The 17,488-nt window shown below is 58.7% G+C and overlaps 1 protein-coding gene across 3 annotated transcripts in view; it reads left to right on the top strand.

Moving 5' to 3' along the window:
• The first annotated feature begins 234 nt into the window (after positions 1-234).
• ARHGAP8 (Rho GTPase activating protein 8) overlaps positions 235-17,488 on the top strand; it is a 65,077-nt gene continuing 47,823 nt past the window's right edge. The window contains exons 1-3 of one of the 3 annotated variants that reach the window (XM_047865913.1): positions 283-313; positions 5,419-5,543; positions 16,459-16,577. In XM_047865913.1, the coding sequence (XP_047721869.1) occupies positions 16,541-16,577 (37 nt within the window). In that variant the 5' untranslated portion in view covers positions 283-313; positions 5,419-5,543; positions 16,459-16,540. Of the gene's footprint in view, positions 314-5,418; positions 5,544-14,578; positions 14,801-16,458; positions 16,578-17,488 lie in introns of those variants that run through there. The other 2 variants (XM_047865912.1, XM_047865911.1) reach the window with 2 other exon arrangements.

Below are 17,488 nucleotides of genomic sequence, written 5' to 3' on the forward strand. Positions count from 1 at the left end.
GCTTGACCCAGGCAAGACCCGGGGGGCGCCCCGCGTGCTAGGCTACAGGGGCTTGGAGCTCGCGGCGCCGCCCCCCGAGGCGGGGCCACCTGTCCAGCCCCCTCCCGCCCCGCCCCTCCCGACCCCGCGGAGACCCGGCTGACCCCCCCACCCCCTCCCCCGGGAGCCCGCGCCCCAGGAATGCGGCGGCGGCGGCGCGCGGCCAGGGGCGGGGCGAGGGGCGGGCCCGGCGTGGGGGCCGCTTCCGGGGCGGGGCCAGGTGAGTGGGCCGCACGGCGGAGCCCAGGTGAGGCGCCGGCCGGGCCGTAGGCAGGTAAGGCCCCGTGTCCGCGGGAGGGAGTCCGCCTGTGCCTCGCGTGGGGACGCCACGCGGGCCCTGAGGGTGTGAGGCGGCGGCCGGACGGGGTGGGAGCTCAGGTGGGCGCGGCCACACGTGACCCGGGCCAACCCAGCCGCCCCGCCCTGGCCGGCGGGCGTCCCTGCCCCTCACCGCCCCCCCCCCCACCCCCCCCACCCCTGGTTTTCTTGGAGCGCGCTCTTCCCCCCCCACCCTGCACCCCTCCCTCCCCGCCTCTCCTCCCTCCTCGCCACTCCTCCCCCTCCTCGCCCTGCACCCCTCCCTCCCCGCCTCTCCTCCCCCTCCCCGCCCCGCACCCCTCCTTCCCGGCCCCCCTCCTTCCCTCCCTCTTCCTCCTCCTGCACCCCCTCGCCTTCTAGCCCTGCACCCCTCCCTCTCTGCTCCCCGCTCTTCCTCCCTCTCCTTGCCCGGCACCCCTTCCTCCCTGCTCCCCGCCTTCCTCCTCCTCTCCCTCTTCCTCTGTCTCTTCCTCCTTGCTCCCGCACCCTCCCTCCCCAGGTCTCCCCCACTTTTGTGTTTCCGTCTGGGTAGGCTGTCTCAGTTCACACTTGCCGCCCCCCTTTTTCCTTCCCTAATTCGGGTTCTCCCATGACGCAGGGTGGCGCTTCAGGCACATCAGCCCCCCCCCCACACCGAACCAGGGAGGTGGGGGGCATCTTTCCACTTCCCAGATGGGAAAACAGAGGCAGAGCAGGCGCTAGGCTTATTCAGACTCCAGGCCGCTGGCTGGGCTGCTGGCTGGGTCAGCAGGGAGGATAGAAGCCAGAATTAGTGGGCCAGAAACAGATCCCCGGCCGGTCAGCCTCCGGAACCGGTTAGGGGAGAGGTCTTGGCTGCTTTCACTGTTCTCAGCCCCTGGCATCGGCCGGCCTGAGAATTCCCGGGGTCACTGACAGCGGCACTGGCTTGGGGGCCCCGCTGCCTCGGGAGGTGTGTGAAGGGTGGTGGCTAAGGTCCCCGGAGAAGGCCCCGCGGAATCCTCAGGAAGCGGGGCACAGGGCAGGGCTTCCTGTGAGTCCTAGTTTGGTGGTGTGGGCACATGGCCTTGGCTGTCTGGCCGCCACAGACTTTGAGGTTTTGTTCGCGTCAGAGACTGGGCGGGTTCCAGAGAGCACTGTGCTGTGCTCCAGCGTGTCTGTGAAAGGCAGTGTTGACGTTTGTCCAGGTAAAAACTCAAAGTTTAAATTAAGACTCAACAGTAAACCTCCTTTGGGTGGTTTCTGTTGGCACTTTGGGGACCTTGTGTGTGAGTTCCTCCTTTAATCCAACGCTGCGGGGGGGGGGGGGGGGCAGGGGCGGACAGGGACCCAGGGTACTGGCCCGAGCCCAGCTACTCCGTGTGGACAGCCATCTATCTCCACAGTCCCTGCCCACAGGGGACCCAGAGGGAGGCCAGTGGCTAGTGGGAGGTCAGGGAGGGCATCCTGGAGGAGGCAGCCATTGAACTGGAAGATGGATGGGAGTTGGGCAGGAAGGTATGCATGTTGAGGTCACCCAGAGGGTGGGGGATAATTCACCTGTAAGCTGGGGTGGAAACGCCTGTGGGGTACCTTAGGTGGAGCCATCAGGAATTTACTTGGAAAACATCACTGGAGTCCTTGGAAGGTGACCTCAGCGAGATGTTTTGAGGTCTGGACGCTTACTCGGTCAGACATCCTGTGGACCAGCTGGTTCCAGGCCAAGTCAGTTGTGGGCACACCAGAGACGGTGGCTTCCGTTAAAGAGGGGACAGTAAGAGCTCAGGCCACCCGGATGTCCCCCGGGGTGCTTGTCTTTCCCCACACCCAAGAACCCATCCCCTTCCTTGATTCTAACCCTCTTTCAGGGATGGGGAAACTGAGGCAAGGAGGCTCGGGTGCCTTTCTGAGGTCGCAGGGCCAGTGAGTGAGTGGAGAGCCAGCTTTGATGCCCGCTGTGCTGTGGCTCCTTCCAGGGCACTGAGGTCTGCCTTCGTGGTGGGGACAGTCAGAGTCGGCCGGTGACTGCCCTTCCGATCTCGAGGAAATCGGCATGGCGATGTAAGAATGACGTGTTCAGTTTTTCAGATACATCGTTAAACTTTTCCCTCAATCCTTAAGTGAAAACGGATGCTCAGAGAACACGCGCCAGGCGTATCCAGAGGCTCCCCAGGCCTCCTGGGGCACATTTGAGGGGAGCCCTTCCGGGCCCGGTACTGGGTGGGGACGGCCTGGAGGATGCCCGGTGTGGGGCTCTTGCAAGTGACGTACCGCTCCTGAGTCCTGCCCCAGCGACCTCACGCGGAGGCCCCGGGTGCAGTCCAAGTTTCTGGGTCCCTGGAAGGCCGGAGACCCGGCTGGGTCATGGTCACCGTTTGCTGACCTCTCAAACGGGCTGCGTCAGCAGGCTGCCCTGCGGCTCAGCGGGAGTACGTGGGCACTCAGTGGGGGTCGGGTGCTCAGCCTGACTCCTCCACCTCCCTGACCCCCGGCCATGTGGCCTGCAGCTGCCAACCAGAGCCGTAGCCACCCTGTGCCCTGGTGTGCCATCTGCAAAATGCAGACAGTGTTATTACCTACTCGTGGGGTCATCGGGGTGGTTAATTTGTGCAAAGCGCCTCCGAACAAGGTGTGCACCTTTGTAAGTGTCAGTATCCCTTCTGCCCACTGAGCTCGGGAAAGCAGGAAGGGCGAGCTTGTGTGGAACCCGTTCCTGCCCTTGGCCGAGGGGCGGAGCGGTTCTTTCTTCAGTGACGCTGGACAGAGCGGAGCCGTGAGTTAGCCCGGTGACTGTCCATCAGAAGGAACTGGTTTGGCAGGTCAGGAGTCCAGAAACTCCAGGGGAGCTGTCCCCTCCCTTCCCCCACTCAGGGTCAAATTAAAACCAGCCAAGAAAACGCGGGCGGGAGGTAGGCTGTCTGGACTGGCACGTTTGTTATCTCCGGGAGAGCTTTGGTGGTTGAAGCCGGGGAGGATTTTGAACCAGCGGGTGTGGGTGGGGCTTCTAGAAATTGTGTCCTTTTTTTTTTTTTTTTAACGTTTATTCATTTTTGAGAGACCGAGAGTGAGCGGGGGAGGGGCAGAGAGAGGGAATCCGAAGCAGGCTCCAGGCTCTGAGCTGTGGGCACAGAGCCCGACGAGGGGCTCGAACCCACAAACGGTGAGATCGTGACCTGAGCCGAAGTCGGACGCTTAACCGCCTGAGCCACCCAGGCGCCCCTGGAAATTGCTTCTTCTTTAGACCTTGTTCTCTGCTAAGTTCCTGTTGCTTCTGAGGCTCCCGTAACTCCCAGGTCACCATCTTTGGTTCTGTGCTGTTATAACACCTTGCGTTCTTTATTCATTTATGTTTTCTTATTTATGGAGAACGTCAGGTATTCAGAAGTAAGCAGGATCCAAGCGTCAACCACGGCCATGCTGCAGCCAAGCCTGGCCTAGGCTCCCCCACCTGGGACCTCCAACCCACTCCCCCCCCCACCTACTCACCTCCTGTCTCCCTTTCTTACTCGTGTGTTATTGTAAAGCAGTCCCCAGACCTCAGACTCCGTAAATATTCCAGTATGAGTCCCCTTTTTCAACACGACCACAGAACTGGTGTTGCACTTAAAACAACTAACACAGGGACGCCCGGCTGGCTCAGTCGTGGAGCGTGCGACTCTTGATCTCAGGGTTGTGAGTTCGACCCCCACGCTGGGTGTAGAGATGACTTAAAAATAAAATCCTAGGGGCGCCTGGGTGGCTCAGTCGGTTGAGCGTCTGACTTCAGCTCAGGTCACGATCTCACGGTTCGTGGGTTCTAGCCCCGCATTGGGCTCTGTGCTGATGGCTCAGAGCCTGGAGCCTGCTTCAGATTCCTCTGCCCCTCCCCCGCTCACGCTTTGTCTCACTCTGTTTCTCAAAAATAAATCAATGTAAAAAAAATTTTTTTTTTAAATCCTAAAAGAAAAAATAGACCAATTAGCATAATTCCATAATATCCGATGGCCAGTTAGTATGTGGATTCCCTTTGCCTCAAATATCTTTTTTTGTTGTTGTTGTTGTTTTTTAAATCAGGATCCTGATAAGGTCCATGCATTTTGGCCGGTTAATCTGACTTGGGAGGCACCTGACCCCCCCTCTTTCCGCGTGTTCTGTGCTTCGCTGCCGCATCCACAGTGACCATTACGATGCGTGTGGCTCTGAAGGCACTGACCCTTCAGCGTGACATCTTTCATTTGAGGCTCGTTGAGGTGTTGTGCCCACTGCACGGATCAGGAAGTGGGAGCCTAGGGGAGCTGAGTGGCCCCGCTGAGGTGGCACGCCACCACGAGGAGGGATGAGCCCGGCTGGAACACGTCCCTCCCTGTGACTGTCCCTGCTGCTCACGGCGGCTGGAGCAGGGACTGGCGGCCACCCGTACGGAGGGGCCCCTGGATGGGGGCCCAGGGGGATCAGAACCAGGTCCCTGGCCCTGGGAGGTAGGGTGGGCTGACCTTCCCCTCGGACCCGGGGACTTTTTTCTCCGGCCACAGTGAGGGTAAGTCTTTATTTGACCTGGCAAACAGTAGTCGCGTCTTTAATAAAGAGGTTATCTGAAGGTGGAGAGTGGGTTTAGTGGGGCCCCGTGGATCCTACTTTAGTTTCCAAGGAGCAGCAGGTAGCTTTGAATTCAGATTGAATTACTATTATGATTATTTTATTTTATTTTATTTAAAAATTTTTAATCTTTATTTATTTTTGAGAGAGAGACAATGTGTGAGCAGGGGAGAGAGAGGAGACAAAGAATCGGAAGCAGGCGCCAGGCTCCGAGCCGTCAGCACAGAGCCCGACGCGGGGCTCGAACTCATGAATCGTGAGATCATGACCTGAGCTGAAGTCGGACACTTCACCGACTGAGCCACCCAGGCGCCCCTATTATGATTATTTTAAAGAAGTTTTTAAAAAAGGTTTTATTTTTAAGTAATCTCTCCACCCAGCTTGGGGTTTGAACTGATAACCCTGAGATCAAGAGTCGCATGCTCTATGAGCATGAGCTAACCAGGCGCCCCCAGATTGAATTATTAAATTGCACTTGAGCCGGTGGTGATCATGGCGAACCACTTATGGATCGCTTATTCCCTGCAGGGGCCGTGTGTTCCGGGTAGCTGAGACAGCATGTGTAAAGGCCCGGAGGCAGGCACAGCTTGATGTGTTTGAGGAGCAGCCTCGGAGACACTTGAGGCCTCTGTGGCCGGAGCAACGCAAGTGGGGTCGGTGCAGAGGTGGCTTGAGAGGGTGGCGGGCCCAGGGCGAAGAGCCAGTCTTTCAGGTGCTTTGCAGGAGTTTGAATGTTCTTCCAAGAACTGCAGGCAGGTGGTGCTCAGAGGGTGTCAGGAGAGGTGTGGATTGGGCAGTCGGGGTATTCAAGTGCAGCACTCGGGGGGAGGTCTGGGGGGTTTGAGGGTGGGGAGCATGGGACTGAACACCCCTTAGGAGAGGTGAGGGCCCATGGTTCCCTCACCCTGAAGGTCTGAGTTGTATGGTGGAGATTATGACAGAGACCCCACTGTGTCTCCAGGGACAGAGCAACCTGGATGGCGGAGAATGGAGTGAGTGAGGTGGGTAGTGGGAGTGATCTTGGGTTGTTGGTAAGACCAGGCCAAGGAGGCCTTGAATGCTGGACTCTGTGGTGTGCCGTTTGTGTGTTCTCTTGTTCAACAGATACTCCCAGCTCCTGCTGCGTCCCTCCCCCTGGGCTGGGGTGAGCCACCCACGGCCCTGGCTGTCGGTGAACACGTGGTGATGGGTCAAGGACAGGACGTATGGTGCAGTCTGATGAGGGCTGTGATGGAGCTGGGGGCTGCCAGAGCCCAGAGGAAGCCCCTCTCCCAGCCTGGGGTGGGCAGGCAACCAAAGCATCAGGACGCTGTTGATGAAGAGAAAGCCCAATTCTCAACGGGCCCAAAAAGTCAAGGCGGGGGGATTTATTGGCCCATGTAGCTGAAATGGTATGGCAGTAGCGTGGAGATCAGGTATGGCTGGCTCAAGGTTTGGCAGTTCTCTGCCTTTTTTATATGGGCCTCTGGATCTTCAGTGGGAAGTGAGTTGGCTGCAGCCATTCCAGGCCTCTTCTGGCTCTTTGGAGAGAGACTTCTCCAGCGCTCCTCTCTTGAGATCTTTCTCAGAAGCATCTGGAAATCTTCCCGGTGCCTCATGGGCGTGAACAAACCCACCCCTGAGACCAGAGAAACTGCCATGTGCCGACTGGCTCAGGCTTGGTTTCCCCCACAAACCTTTGAGAAGGGAGACAGGATTACCCTGAGGTAATCAGGCCACCCCACAGGGTCCTGCAGGTGATGGCATACGCCCGAGTGAGCCTGAGTGAGCACGTGGGTAACCCCAGGCAGGGCGACAGGAATGCTGGGGAGGGAGCAGCCTCGTCTGTCCAGAGGCTGGGGGAGCAGCCGAGTCTTGACGTTGGCGACGAGAGGCATGGGAGGGGTGGGTGGCCCCAGCGGTCCCTTGGCCCTTCCAGAGCACCAGACTTCGCTGGGGCTTGTGGGCAGGCTTCTGGCAAGGTCGTGCAGCCGGTCCCAGCTTCTTTGGATTCTGCTGCTGCTGGTGTCTCACCTGGGCACCCTGCACAGGCTGTAGTGACCTCTGGCCCGGCTACCTGCACAAATGGTCGGCACAGGCCTTCCTGCTGGTGGCAGGGACCCAGTGCTGTCTGGGAGGCAGAGTGGGTAGTGTGGGGGGGTCTGAGTTCATGCCTTTGGTACCCTTAGAGAGCCCGGAATCCCAACTCAGCGGTGACCCCCTCCCAGCCACGAGCGAGGGCTCCTACCCCCTTGGGTGTGCCAGCCCCTTTCTCCCTGGGCCTTGGGGCCTGTGAAATACGGGGTTAGGGGCCCTCCGCTCCTCCCCGAGCCCTTTAGCAGAACCCCTTTTCTGAGACACAAGCCCCCTCCTCCCCGAGCCCTTCCTCTGTGCGCCCCGCACAGGACCACACCACTCGAATTCAGCGTGGTGCTAATTTGCCCGGGGTTGGTAGGTGTTAAGTTGTAGCTACCGCCTTAAGATAATTGCTGGGAGGGTCTATTTGTGAAATGTGCAAATATATTTTTATAGCAACAAACCGTTTTGCTGTGAATTATAAACAGATGAGTTCGGTGGTTTGAAATCTCTTTCGCATGGGATCCAGGTTGCCACGTGCCTGCTCTGGTCCAGCGTCTCCAGCCGGCGCAGCACCCCCGCCCCGGCTGCCCCAGCACCCCCATCCCGGCGGGGGCTCCTCCGGGAGCCCGGGCTCACAGCTCAGCTTGGCGGGAGTTGAGGTGGGTGGGCTCGGGTGGAGGGTGACGGGCTTGTGCCCCAAAGTCACCGCCGAGGAGAAAGGGCCCATTTGTAGTGTCTGCACGGAGCTGGGTTCTCGGGATCCCGTTTTAACAAGTCCACACAGCAGCTCGGCCCTCCTGAAACTGCTCTGGTGAGGGCGGCCCGTGGTAACATTAACCTAAGGGCCACAGAAATGGGCACACGTTTGCAGCCGGTGCAGGTTTACGGACGGGGTGAGGGACACTAACCCTGTGGGGGAGTCTGCAGAGGGGGAGTCCTCTGACACGGTCCGAGGATAAAGGATAAACAGGCCGAGCAGTGTAATATCCATGTATTTGGTCTCTGTCCCATTTCCTGTCGGGGGGGCTCCTGAGAACCCTGGAGACCCTCCTGAGGGCAGTGTCTTGTCTTATTCATAAAGGATCCCTTTTGACCTTACCTGAGTTCATGCTAATGAGGCGACTCCGGCTGGGCCCTCTGATAGCATGGGGATGGGGCTGGTGGCCAGAGTATCTCCCCCCACCCCCCACCCCCCCATCCTGATTAGAGGGTTAGAACTTTCAGCCCCACCCCTCAACTTCCAGGGAGGGGCCATCCCCCACGGCCATGATTCAGCCATGCCCGTCTCCCGCAACGGGTAATGGGTACAAGCTCTGAAACCGAGAAGCTTCCAGGTTGGGGAGCACATTGATGTGCTGGGAGGGTGGCGCACCCAGGGTGGGCGGGAGGCTCCGTGCGCCCCCCCCCTCTCCAGCGCTCGCCCTGTGCGGCTCCTGTTTGCCTGGTCCTGAGTCGTATCCCGTTCCGTGAGCCTGTGACCATAAGTGAAGCAGTTTCCTGAGTTTGTGAATTGCTCTACTGAGTTGCTGAACCTGAATGGGGGTTGTGGGAACCCCCGAACTTGTAGCCAAGTCAGACAGAAGTGCAACAGCCTGGGAACCTGGGACTCGGGACTGGTGTCCGAAATGGGGACAGTCACTGTGGGACTGAGCCATTCACCAGTGGGGTCTGTGCTGACTCCCGGTAGTTTGTGTCAGAACAGGGTTGCATTGTAGGACCCCAGTTCATGTCAGAGAATCAGAGAAGCGGTGTTGGAATAACATATTTGTTGTTTGGAGCAAACCTCACGGGGGCGGAAAGAACTTAAAAGGCTCAGGGAAGAGTCTGTGTCAAGGCCCTGGGGTAGGTGGGAGCAGCATGGGGTTTGGGAAAGCCTCAGATGCGCTGGGTTTCTGTGGCCATAGCCAGGGGAGAGAGAGAGGAGGAGGAGGCCCAGGGTGAGGGGCGAGGGTGGAGTCCAAGCTGGACTTAAACCCTGGGCAGTGGGGCCTCATCCTCTATGCCCCTGTTTTCTTGTTAGTAAGGCAGGGATAGAAATGCCTTTCCTTCATTCAGCGTCCCTTCCTTGCAAGACTCCAGGCGCCCAGAGCAAAGTCCCATTAAACGATAATTTTCAAAAAAGGCAGAAAACCCTGACTGTCCTACTGACGGAAAAATGAACACGGTTAAAGATTTTATTTAGCTTATGAGGGAACCAGGCACACGCTGTCACTGGTCGAAAGGATCTGAAGTACAGAGGCACTTACAGATCGGGAGGATCGAAATGAAAATGGAGGCGATTTGGGGCATCTGGGGGGAGGAGGGCGGGGAAGGGAGAGAAGTCCACCAGACAGGATGGAATTTGCACGTCTGTAGGCGAGAATTATTCGTGTTGCTCTCAGCCGACAGCAGTGTGCAGTTATAAACTAGCTCCCAGGGGTGGAGTCAACCCCAAAGGGTGTTCTCTGTTCTAGACAAGGTGTAGTTTTCCATCAAGGCACAGGTTTGCTCACACGGCTACGAGGAGGCACCTGCGAGGACTGGTCGTAAATGCCAGGGGGTCCGTTTGTAGCGTGAGATTCAAATAACAGTTCAAGACACTTGATGGTGGGGGGGGGGGGGTCCCGTTGCAGACACCAGCCGAGCATTCCTAGTTGAATCCTGGCCCGACACAGAGCAACACCTTGAACTTCCTGGAAGCAACAACGAGACTGAATTAACTGTGGTTGGGGCGGGGTGATGGAACGTGCCAGTGGTTCCTTTCCTCTTTGCATTTAAAAAAGTTTGGTTGACGATTTCCCGCCATATGTGGAGTCATTCTGGTTCTAGGCTGGAGTCAGGAGTCCTGGTTTTAAGATCCAGCTCTCCACTGACTTGCTGTGTGACTGTGGGCAAGTCCCTCACCCTCTCTGGGCCTCAGTTTTCTTGCTGTACAGTGAGAGTTGATGGCACAGTATGTTCACTGTGGTCCTTCCTTGTGTCACTGTTTTGTGATTCTTTAAAGTTTATTTTTTTGTGTTTATTTTTGAGAGAGAGAGCGAGAGCGTGGGGCAGGGGCAGAGAGGGAGGGAGACACAGAATCCGAAGCAGGGTCCAGGCTCCCACTGTCAGCACAGAGCCCGACGCGGGGCTTCAATTCACGAACCCCGAGATCACGAGCTGAGCTGAAATCAAGAGTCAGACGCTTAACCACCTGAACCACCCAGGCACTCCTTTATGTTGTAGTCTTGAGGCGGAAGTTGTTCTCTGAAAAAAACCTGTTTGCGCTTAAGGTCTTCACCTGATTAGACGAGGCCCACCCCCCATTATGGTGCATTATCTGTTTTATGCAGGGTCAGCTGATTGTAAACGTTAACGACATCTACAAATACCTCCAAGGCAGCATCTGAGCTAGTGTGTGACCAACAACTGGGCACCATTGGCCAGACAAGTTGACACATAAAATCAACCATCACAAGGCCAATGGGACCAGACTCACCCTGGTGCCAGAGCCCTCTGCCCCCCTGGATGCCCAGCCAGCCAGTCGGCAGCATTTGGGCTCCTGGACCTGGAAAGACAGGCCACCTGTGCCTGGCGGCCTTCCCGAGGAACCCCTGGGCTCCTGAGCAGCAGCACTGAGGGCTTCCTTCCCCTGCCCTGGCCGCACTCCCATCCTGTGTGGGGTGGGGTCCCACCGACGGCCTGCAGCGGAGGGGTGTGGAGGGTTGGGGGAGGCCTGTGGTGCAAGCCCGCGGAGCACCCTGGGATGGTGGGGAGAGCCTGGGTTTCTTTTCCAGTATAGGATTACGGTCGGGGGGGGGGGGGCGGGCAGCTCACAGGGCTCCCCCTCCCCCAGACTAGCTGTTGCCACAAGGCACCGATTATGTGTGACGAGCCCACCATCTGGGCGTACAGACTTTAAGACAAATACAGCTGCCTGTGCATTTTGAGATAGGGGATCGGGGTAAAGGTCTTGAGCCTGTAAGGGAAAAAAGGAACTTTAACCGAAGCAGACTCTGGAGGAAACACAAAGCCTTCTTGCCTTTGGGAGCTTTGAACTCCCGACTCTGCCTCGCCAGGACTTCCAGATGTGCTTCGTCGCAGGGAGGCCTTTCCCCACGGGCAGTGGAGGAGGAAGAGGCCTGGGCCCACTCTGGCCGTTCCCCCTGGTGGTTGGCGCCCCCTGTGAGGCTTTGAAGCAGGAATGTTCCAGAAGGATTCTCCTCCCCTGGGTCGGGTGGGTCCCTCAAGAGGTGCCTCCAGAAGATTGCTTTCACGCTGTTTGTCTGGCTTGTAACGGGCTTATCATCCCAGGCTAGCCCACGAAAGGGGTGGGTGGGACTCTGGGGGTGGGGACAGGGTGGCCCCCTTCCGTCATCAGACATCAGGGAGCCTCTCTTGCCTGTTGTAAGGGAAAAGTGGAATGACAGGGTGGCGGTGCGTCCCCCCCACAAGGCTGGGTTTTCCCCCGCCCCAGGCAGCAACGGCCCTTGGCGTCCCTGTGCCCGGCCGCCAGCCTGGTTGGGTGGCCCAGGGACAGATGACTGACCTGAGGAGAGCTCTCGTCTCACCAGGCTTCCTGGCCACCGCTCCTCGCAGACCAGCTGCCGTGGCCGCGCCCAGAGTGAGGGTGCAGGCGATTGAGTTTCTTTTCTCAGTTTCTCTGCCAGCAGCAGGGCCTCTCAGCCAGGCCCGGTGTCCCCCTCCTGTCCTCCCAGGTCCCCAGCCAGCCGCCTCCGGCTTGGGGAGAGCTGGACTGGGAAGAGGGCCTGGCGTTCCTGACGCGCACAGAGTGGGCCTTGGGGTCCGGGTCGGGCGGTGCGGGGCCTCCCCTGCCTGGTGCTCTGTGCACCCCATTCCTGCCAGGGAGCAAGCCCGACCCCCCGTGTGCACCCCGGCCCCGGCCGTCACCCCATCTACCTTCCCTGCCCTCAGAAGCCGTGGCCTCCAGGGTCAGGTGACCTCAGGAAAATGCAGGGCGTGCCAGCCCAGGGAGGCGAGGGCAGCGAGCCGGCGGGTCAGGTCACTGGTGTGAAATGCGGGTCTCCGGGGACTGGTCTGGAATTGTGCCACAGGGAGGGGCCTGCCCGAGGTGATGGCCCAGAGGGCACGGCCAGGGTGCCTTTGTCTGTGTGCGCAGGCATGTGACCCCGAGGCCTCCCCTGTCCCTCTTCCTGAGGCCTCTCTCCGGGCGCCTCTGCCCTCTCCCTCCCTCCCTCCCCCTGCCGGGGTCTCCCACCAACTGGCTTCAGCAGCAAGTCAGTGAGGCGGGCAGCGCAGAGCTTTTGCCGTGTCTCGGCCCAGAGAGGGCAAAACCCTTGGCGAGGCCACATAGCCGTCCGAGGAGAGGAGGCGAGGAGGCCGGCCGGGGCCTCAGGGCAGGTGGAGGCAGGGGCGCACCAGGAGGCGAGGGAGGAGGCCGGTCGAGACTGGCCTGTGAGCTCGGGCAGTGTCGTGGCTCCCAGAAGCGGGAAATGCGGAGAGCCTAGGCACGCGTGCGCCAGGGAGGTGGTGTGAGGAGCCCGGAGCAAGTGGAGGCACCCCGGGGCTGACTGGGGCCTGTGTGCACAGCCCCTTGGCCTCAGTTTTGTTCTCTGGTAAATGGGGACAGTGGCCTTTGTCAGCATGAGGGGGCCGGGCAAGGGCAGCATTCCAGCCTCCTAACTCCCATCTACAGTTTTTAAGTGTTTGTTTATTTATTTATTATGAGAGAGAGAGCCAGGGGAGGGCAGGGGGGGCAGAGAGAGAGAGAGAGTGAGTGAGGGGCAGAGGGGGGAGGGGAAGAGAATCCCAAGCAGGTTCTGCATGCTCAGCATAGAGTCCGACGGGGGGGGGGGGGGGGGGGTTCCATCCCACAAATGTGGGATCGTGACCCGAGCCGAAATCAAGAGTTGGACGCTGAACCGACTGAGGCAAGCAGCCGCCCCTACAGCTGTTTCTTGGCCAGAATTGTCCAGAGTGCGGAAACTTGTAAGAAGAGAACACACAACGTGCATGATCCAGAAACTCGTGCCGTTCGTTACGGAGTCTCTGTCTCTCTCTCTCCCCCTACCCCACTCATTCTCTCCCCACCCCCCAAAAATGAATAAACATCAAAAAGTTAAAAAAAAAAAAAAAAGAGAGAAGTGACAGGTTGTCTGTAACCCAAACCGGCTTACGCAGAAGAGAGGATTTATGGGATCTTTGCATTCAGGTGCAGCTGGATCTGGGCGCATAGTGTTTTAGGGACTGTTTCTCTATCTTGCTGTGTCTTCTGCCTTTGGCTTCATTTTTTCAAGTTCCAGGTGGTGACCTTTGGTCATTCCAAGCCCATGTCCTCCAGGTTTGGGCACAGCAGGACACATTTAAGAAGTATCTCTTTTCAGGGGTGCCCGGGGAAGCTCAGTCTTTGTTAAGCCTCCGACTCTCGATTTTAGCTCAGGTCATGATCTCACGGTTCGTGAGTTCGAGCCACACGCTGGGCTCTGAGCTGGGAGCCTGCTTGGGATTCTCTCTCTCCCTCGCTCTCTGCCTGTCCCCCACTGTGTGCCCTCTCTCTCTCTCTCTCTCTCTCTCTCTCTCTCAATAAATAAATAAACTAAGAAAGCATTCTCAGTAGCTTCGATAGAAGTCTCAGAGTTCACTCTGGTTGGAACAGCAGGGGGCATGTGGTCACTCCTGAGCCCATCTCTGCGGCTCAGGGAATTTGGTGCCGTGACTGGCCAGGCAAAGACCCCTGGTTCTGTCCTCGGTGCCCAAAGCGGAGCTTCCTTCAACATTGCATAGGCTGTGTGTGCATACGATGTGCACACGGACTCTGCACATGTGGACGTACGTGCACGTGTGCGTGTGTGGGGGGAAAGCGGGTGATTACCGGCGGGGATGGGGGGGGGGGGATGCCGGTGGCCAAGAGGACAACTGTCCGCCCTGTCCAGCCAGGAACCCCCCGCCCATGTGACTGCAGGCCTGGACACTGCATAGCGTGTGTCCCCAGCATCGTCCTGTCGTGCACGCGGCGTAGGCAGCGGGGGCCGGGGAGGCTGTGCCCTGGCGTTCTTGGTGATCGCGGCCTCCCCCGCCCGTGCGTGACCTCTGTCCGCGTCCCCACGTTTCCGGCGAGGTCGGCTCCCTTCTCCACGCCGACCTCTTCCTGTGTGGGTCCCTCTCTGGGCCGGAGCGCCTCCGAGGGCCCGAGTCTGTTCCCCTCCGAGTGAGGGGCTCGGCCGCCCTGCCCAGGACCCGGTTGCTCTCCCGGGCTCTGCCGCCCCCGGCCCGCCCTCCCGCCGCCTCCCTCCAGGGAACCGCACGCAGCCTCTCCAGTCCCTGGGCGCCCCCGGCCCCCGACCGCTTGGCGGACCTGACCCACCGGGTTCACCGAACTCTCGCAGCGTGAACGCGCACGTAACGGCACCCAGAGACGGAGCGTGGCCGGCCCGGGGGCCCCTCCCGGGCCTGGTCACCGCGGGCTCGCTTCGCCTGCTTCGAGCTTCTGAAGAGCGGGGCCCCTCTGGCGCCCGACCCCGTGCTCGGCGGGGCCGCGCGGCTGCGGAGCGCGACGGTGGCCGCTCCCCTCTGCCGTCCGCGGGTCCTCGGGTCGTCTCCCGTCTGGGGCTCTTTCGCTGGCGCTGCTCACGCCGTCCTGCTCCCGTGCACAGATGACACCTGCTGTGCGCGTGTGTCCGCGGGCGGAATGGCCGCGTCCCGGGCACACACGTGTCGTTTTCATTCTAGATTAGATCCTAATGTTTAAACCTCGGCAGCTGTCGTGCTCGTGGACGAGCACAGACGCCGACTTCTCCCCCGAGAGCCAGCGGGGGAGGCCACCGTGGGCCGGCTCTCAGCGACCCCCCTGGAGAAGGGCCGTGTCTGCCCTTGCCCGGGGCCCTCCCGGACTCGCCTCCGGCCACTGTTGTGGGTAAGATCCCTGGGGTCCCGCCCTGCCGCCTCTTCACGGGCTCTGCACCGGGCGGGTGACTCCCTGACCTCTGCTCTGCGTCAGTGTTACCGTCTGTAAAGTGGAGAGATGAAAGACAGCACTTAGCCAACGGGGAGTTTTATTCTGTTTTGTTTTTTTAATTAAAAAAAAATTGTTTTTTTAATTTTTGAGACAGAGAGAGACAGAGCAGGAGCAGGGGAGGGGCAGAGAGAGAGGGAGACACAGAATCGGGAGCAGGCTCCAGGCTCTGAGCTGTCAGCCCAGAGCCCGACGTGGGGCCCAAACCCACGAACTGAGAGATTGTGACCTGAGCCGAAGTCGGGCGCTCAGCCGACTGGGCCACCCAGGCTCCCCAAGGGAGTTTTGAACAAGTAGAAGGCAGCAAGGCCTTAAGTTTTTTATGTTCATAAAACATTATTTATATTGTTAGCCATACATTGTCTTAGTTCAGATCACTGTATCTCATGCTAAGGGCAGTACAGGCTTTTGCAAAAATGAAAAAGGGACAAACGTGGAAAACCGAATGGATTTATCAGTCCTAATCCTAAAGCTCCCAGGACACAGCATTGTAACAATGTCCATTTTCTTATGCTGTTAAAAAATCGGGCCAAACTGTGTGTGCTGCTTTGACCCAGCTTTGTTAATTTTTTCAAACACCTTTATTGAGATATAGTTCACATGACATGCGCCTGACCCCCACAAAGCCTACATAGTCCAGTGTTTTTTACTGTACCCACACATCATGTGAAACTGTCCCCCCAGCCAACTTGAGGACGTCTCTTCACCTCGGAAAGAACCCGCACTGTTTGGCTGCTGTCTAACCCCCCACCTCCCCCAGCAGCCAGCGACCACTTTCTGTCTATGGACTTGCCTCTTGTGGACGTTTCGTATAAATGGGCTCATCTCTTGTGCCTGGCTTCTTTCACATAACACAGTGCTCTCAGGGTTCATCCACGTGGTAGCATGTGTCAGTTCTGCGTTCCTTTTCATGGATAAATCATATGCCATCATTTGGCTACTAACAGGGATTCTTGTAAAGATTTGCACAGGTACCGAAGCGTTATCCTGGGCACAGAACAACCACGTTTGGTAACTCCTAGCTGTAGAGGCACGAGCCGTTCTAATAGATCTTTGATGGCCTCAGTTTTCCCCTCCATAAAACGGGTGCGGGAGTGACCATGAATCTCTCTGGGCAGAGATGATGGGGGTCTTGAAATGATTCGGCCGTGAAAGGGCTGTTCGCGTTCTGAGTGTGCCCCACCCCCACTGCCCCCCTGCCCCGCTCTCCTGGGACACGGGCCACCTGGGGACAGGAGCTCCGTCCAGGGGCACCAGTCCTGAGGAAGGGGCCCACACATGGGGTCGGCGCCACCTTCCAGGGCTCAGGCTCCCTTGGCTGCGAGAGCTGTTTGTGGAAGTGGACCTCCTCCCGTGTGGAGGGTGGACTGGGCAGGGGAACAGAGGTGGAAACATCGTCTTGACACGGGGTCTTGGAGAATCAGAAGTGGGTGCTTTTTTTATGTTCAGGAGGGAAAAGCAAACCAGGCCCTTGCTTGAAGGGTGTTTCCTTCATTCCTTGAGCCCTCGTGTGCACGTGTGTGTTCAATGTCCCCGGGTTCCGTGTGCTTCTCCCTCAGGGTGTCGGAAGGACCCCGTGCCCGGACCCCTGAGAGGTGGCATCGGGGCCGTGTGCTGGGCCAGCCTGGAGAGCAGCAGAACATGTCCCAGCCGGACCTGGAGGAGCTGGCCGAAATAGGTAAAAGCGTGTTCTTCCAGCCTCGTCCCGCGAGGAGGCTGTTGGCGGATGTTTGCTTTAAACAGATACTAATACACTTACGTGGCTGGAAAAGTCTAGCCCTGTAAGAAGGGCTTGGTGAGGTTGTCCTTCTCCCTCATCTGGGGTCTTACCCCTTCCCCACCCCCGTTAGCCCCAGGTAGTGACTTTTTAATCTTTCCAGGGCTCTTTTGTGCAAATTCAGGTGAGCCCCTCCGAGATGGAGCCACCTTCCTGGGTTGTTATGAGGCTCAGATGGGATAACATCCTCATTCACTGCTTGAGGCTACCCGCCAACGTGCCAGCGTCCACATCCCCATCTTACAGACAAGCAAACTGAGGCCCGGGGAGACTGGAACACACGGCTGAGGGCACCCCGTGACAGGGGCCAAGCTGCGGGGAGGGCCTCTGCATAGACCCACCCCTTGGCGGTTTGGTTAACATCACGTGTGCACGTGTTTCCGCGAGAGGCTGTTCCTGCTACGCGCACTGGGGCCAGGCTACCCCGTTCGTCTCCCTCTAGTGCACATCTGTCCTCAAGGTTCGCAATAACCCGGAGTGGCTCCCGAGGATCCGCCAAAGGCCCGTGGCCCTGAAAGAAATGACTTTCCGTCCTGCGATGCAGCATCAGTGCATCACGCCCGATGCTGGGGGGAGCCTTGGCTGCGTCTGCCTGTGCTGCTTGATTCGGGCTCCCGGGAGCCCGCAAGTAATTACGCCTTCCGGTTTGGTCCCCTTGCTGCTTTAAGGCGTGCGGCACAGTAAAGCATCTCTCGCTTGGGTCCATACGGTGGCAGGACAGTGAGCCCGATGTCAGCCCGATGTGTGGTTAGGGATGCGGGAAGAGCATCCTTGTTTCCTCCGTCCGCTGCCTTCCTTAAGACGGTCCGGTT

The sequence above is a fragment of the Prionailurus viverrinus genome, chromosome B4 (assembly GCF_022837055.1).
Source record: "Prionailurus viverrinus isolate Anna chromosome B4, UM_Priviv_1.0, whole genome shotgun sequence".
Lineage (NCBI taxonomy): Eukaryota > Metazoa > Chordata > Mammalia > Carnivora > Felidae > Prionailurus > Prionailurus viverrinus.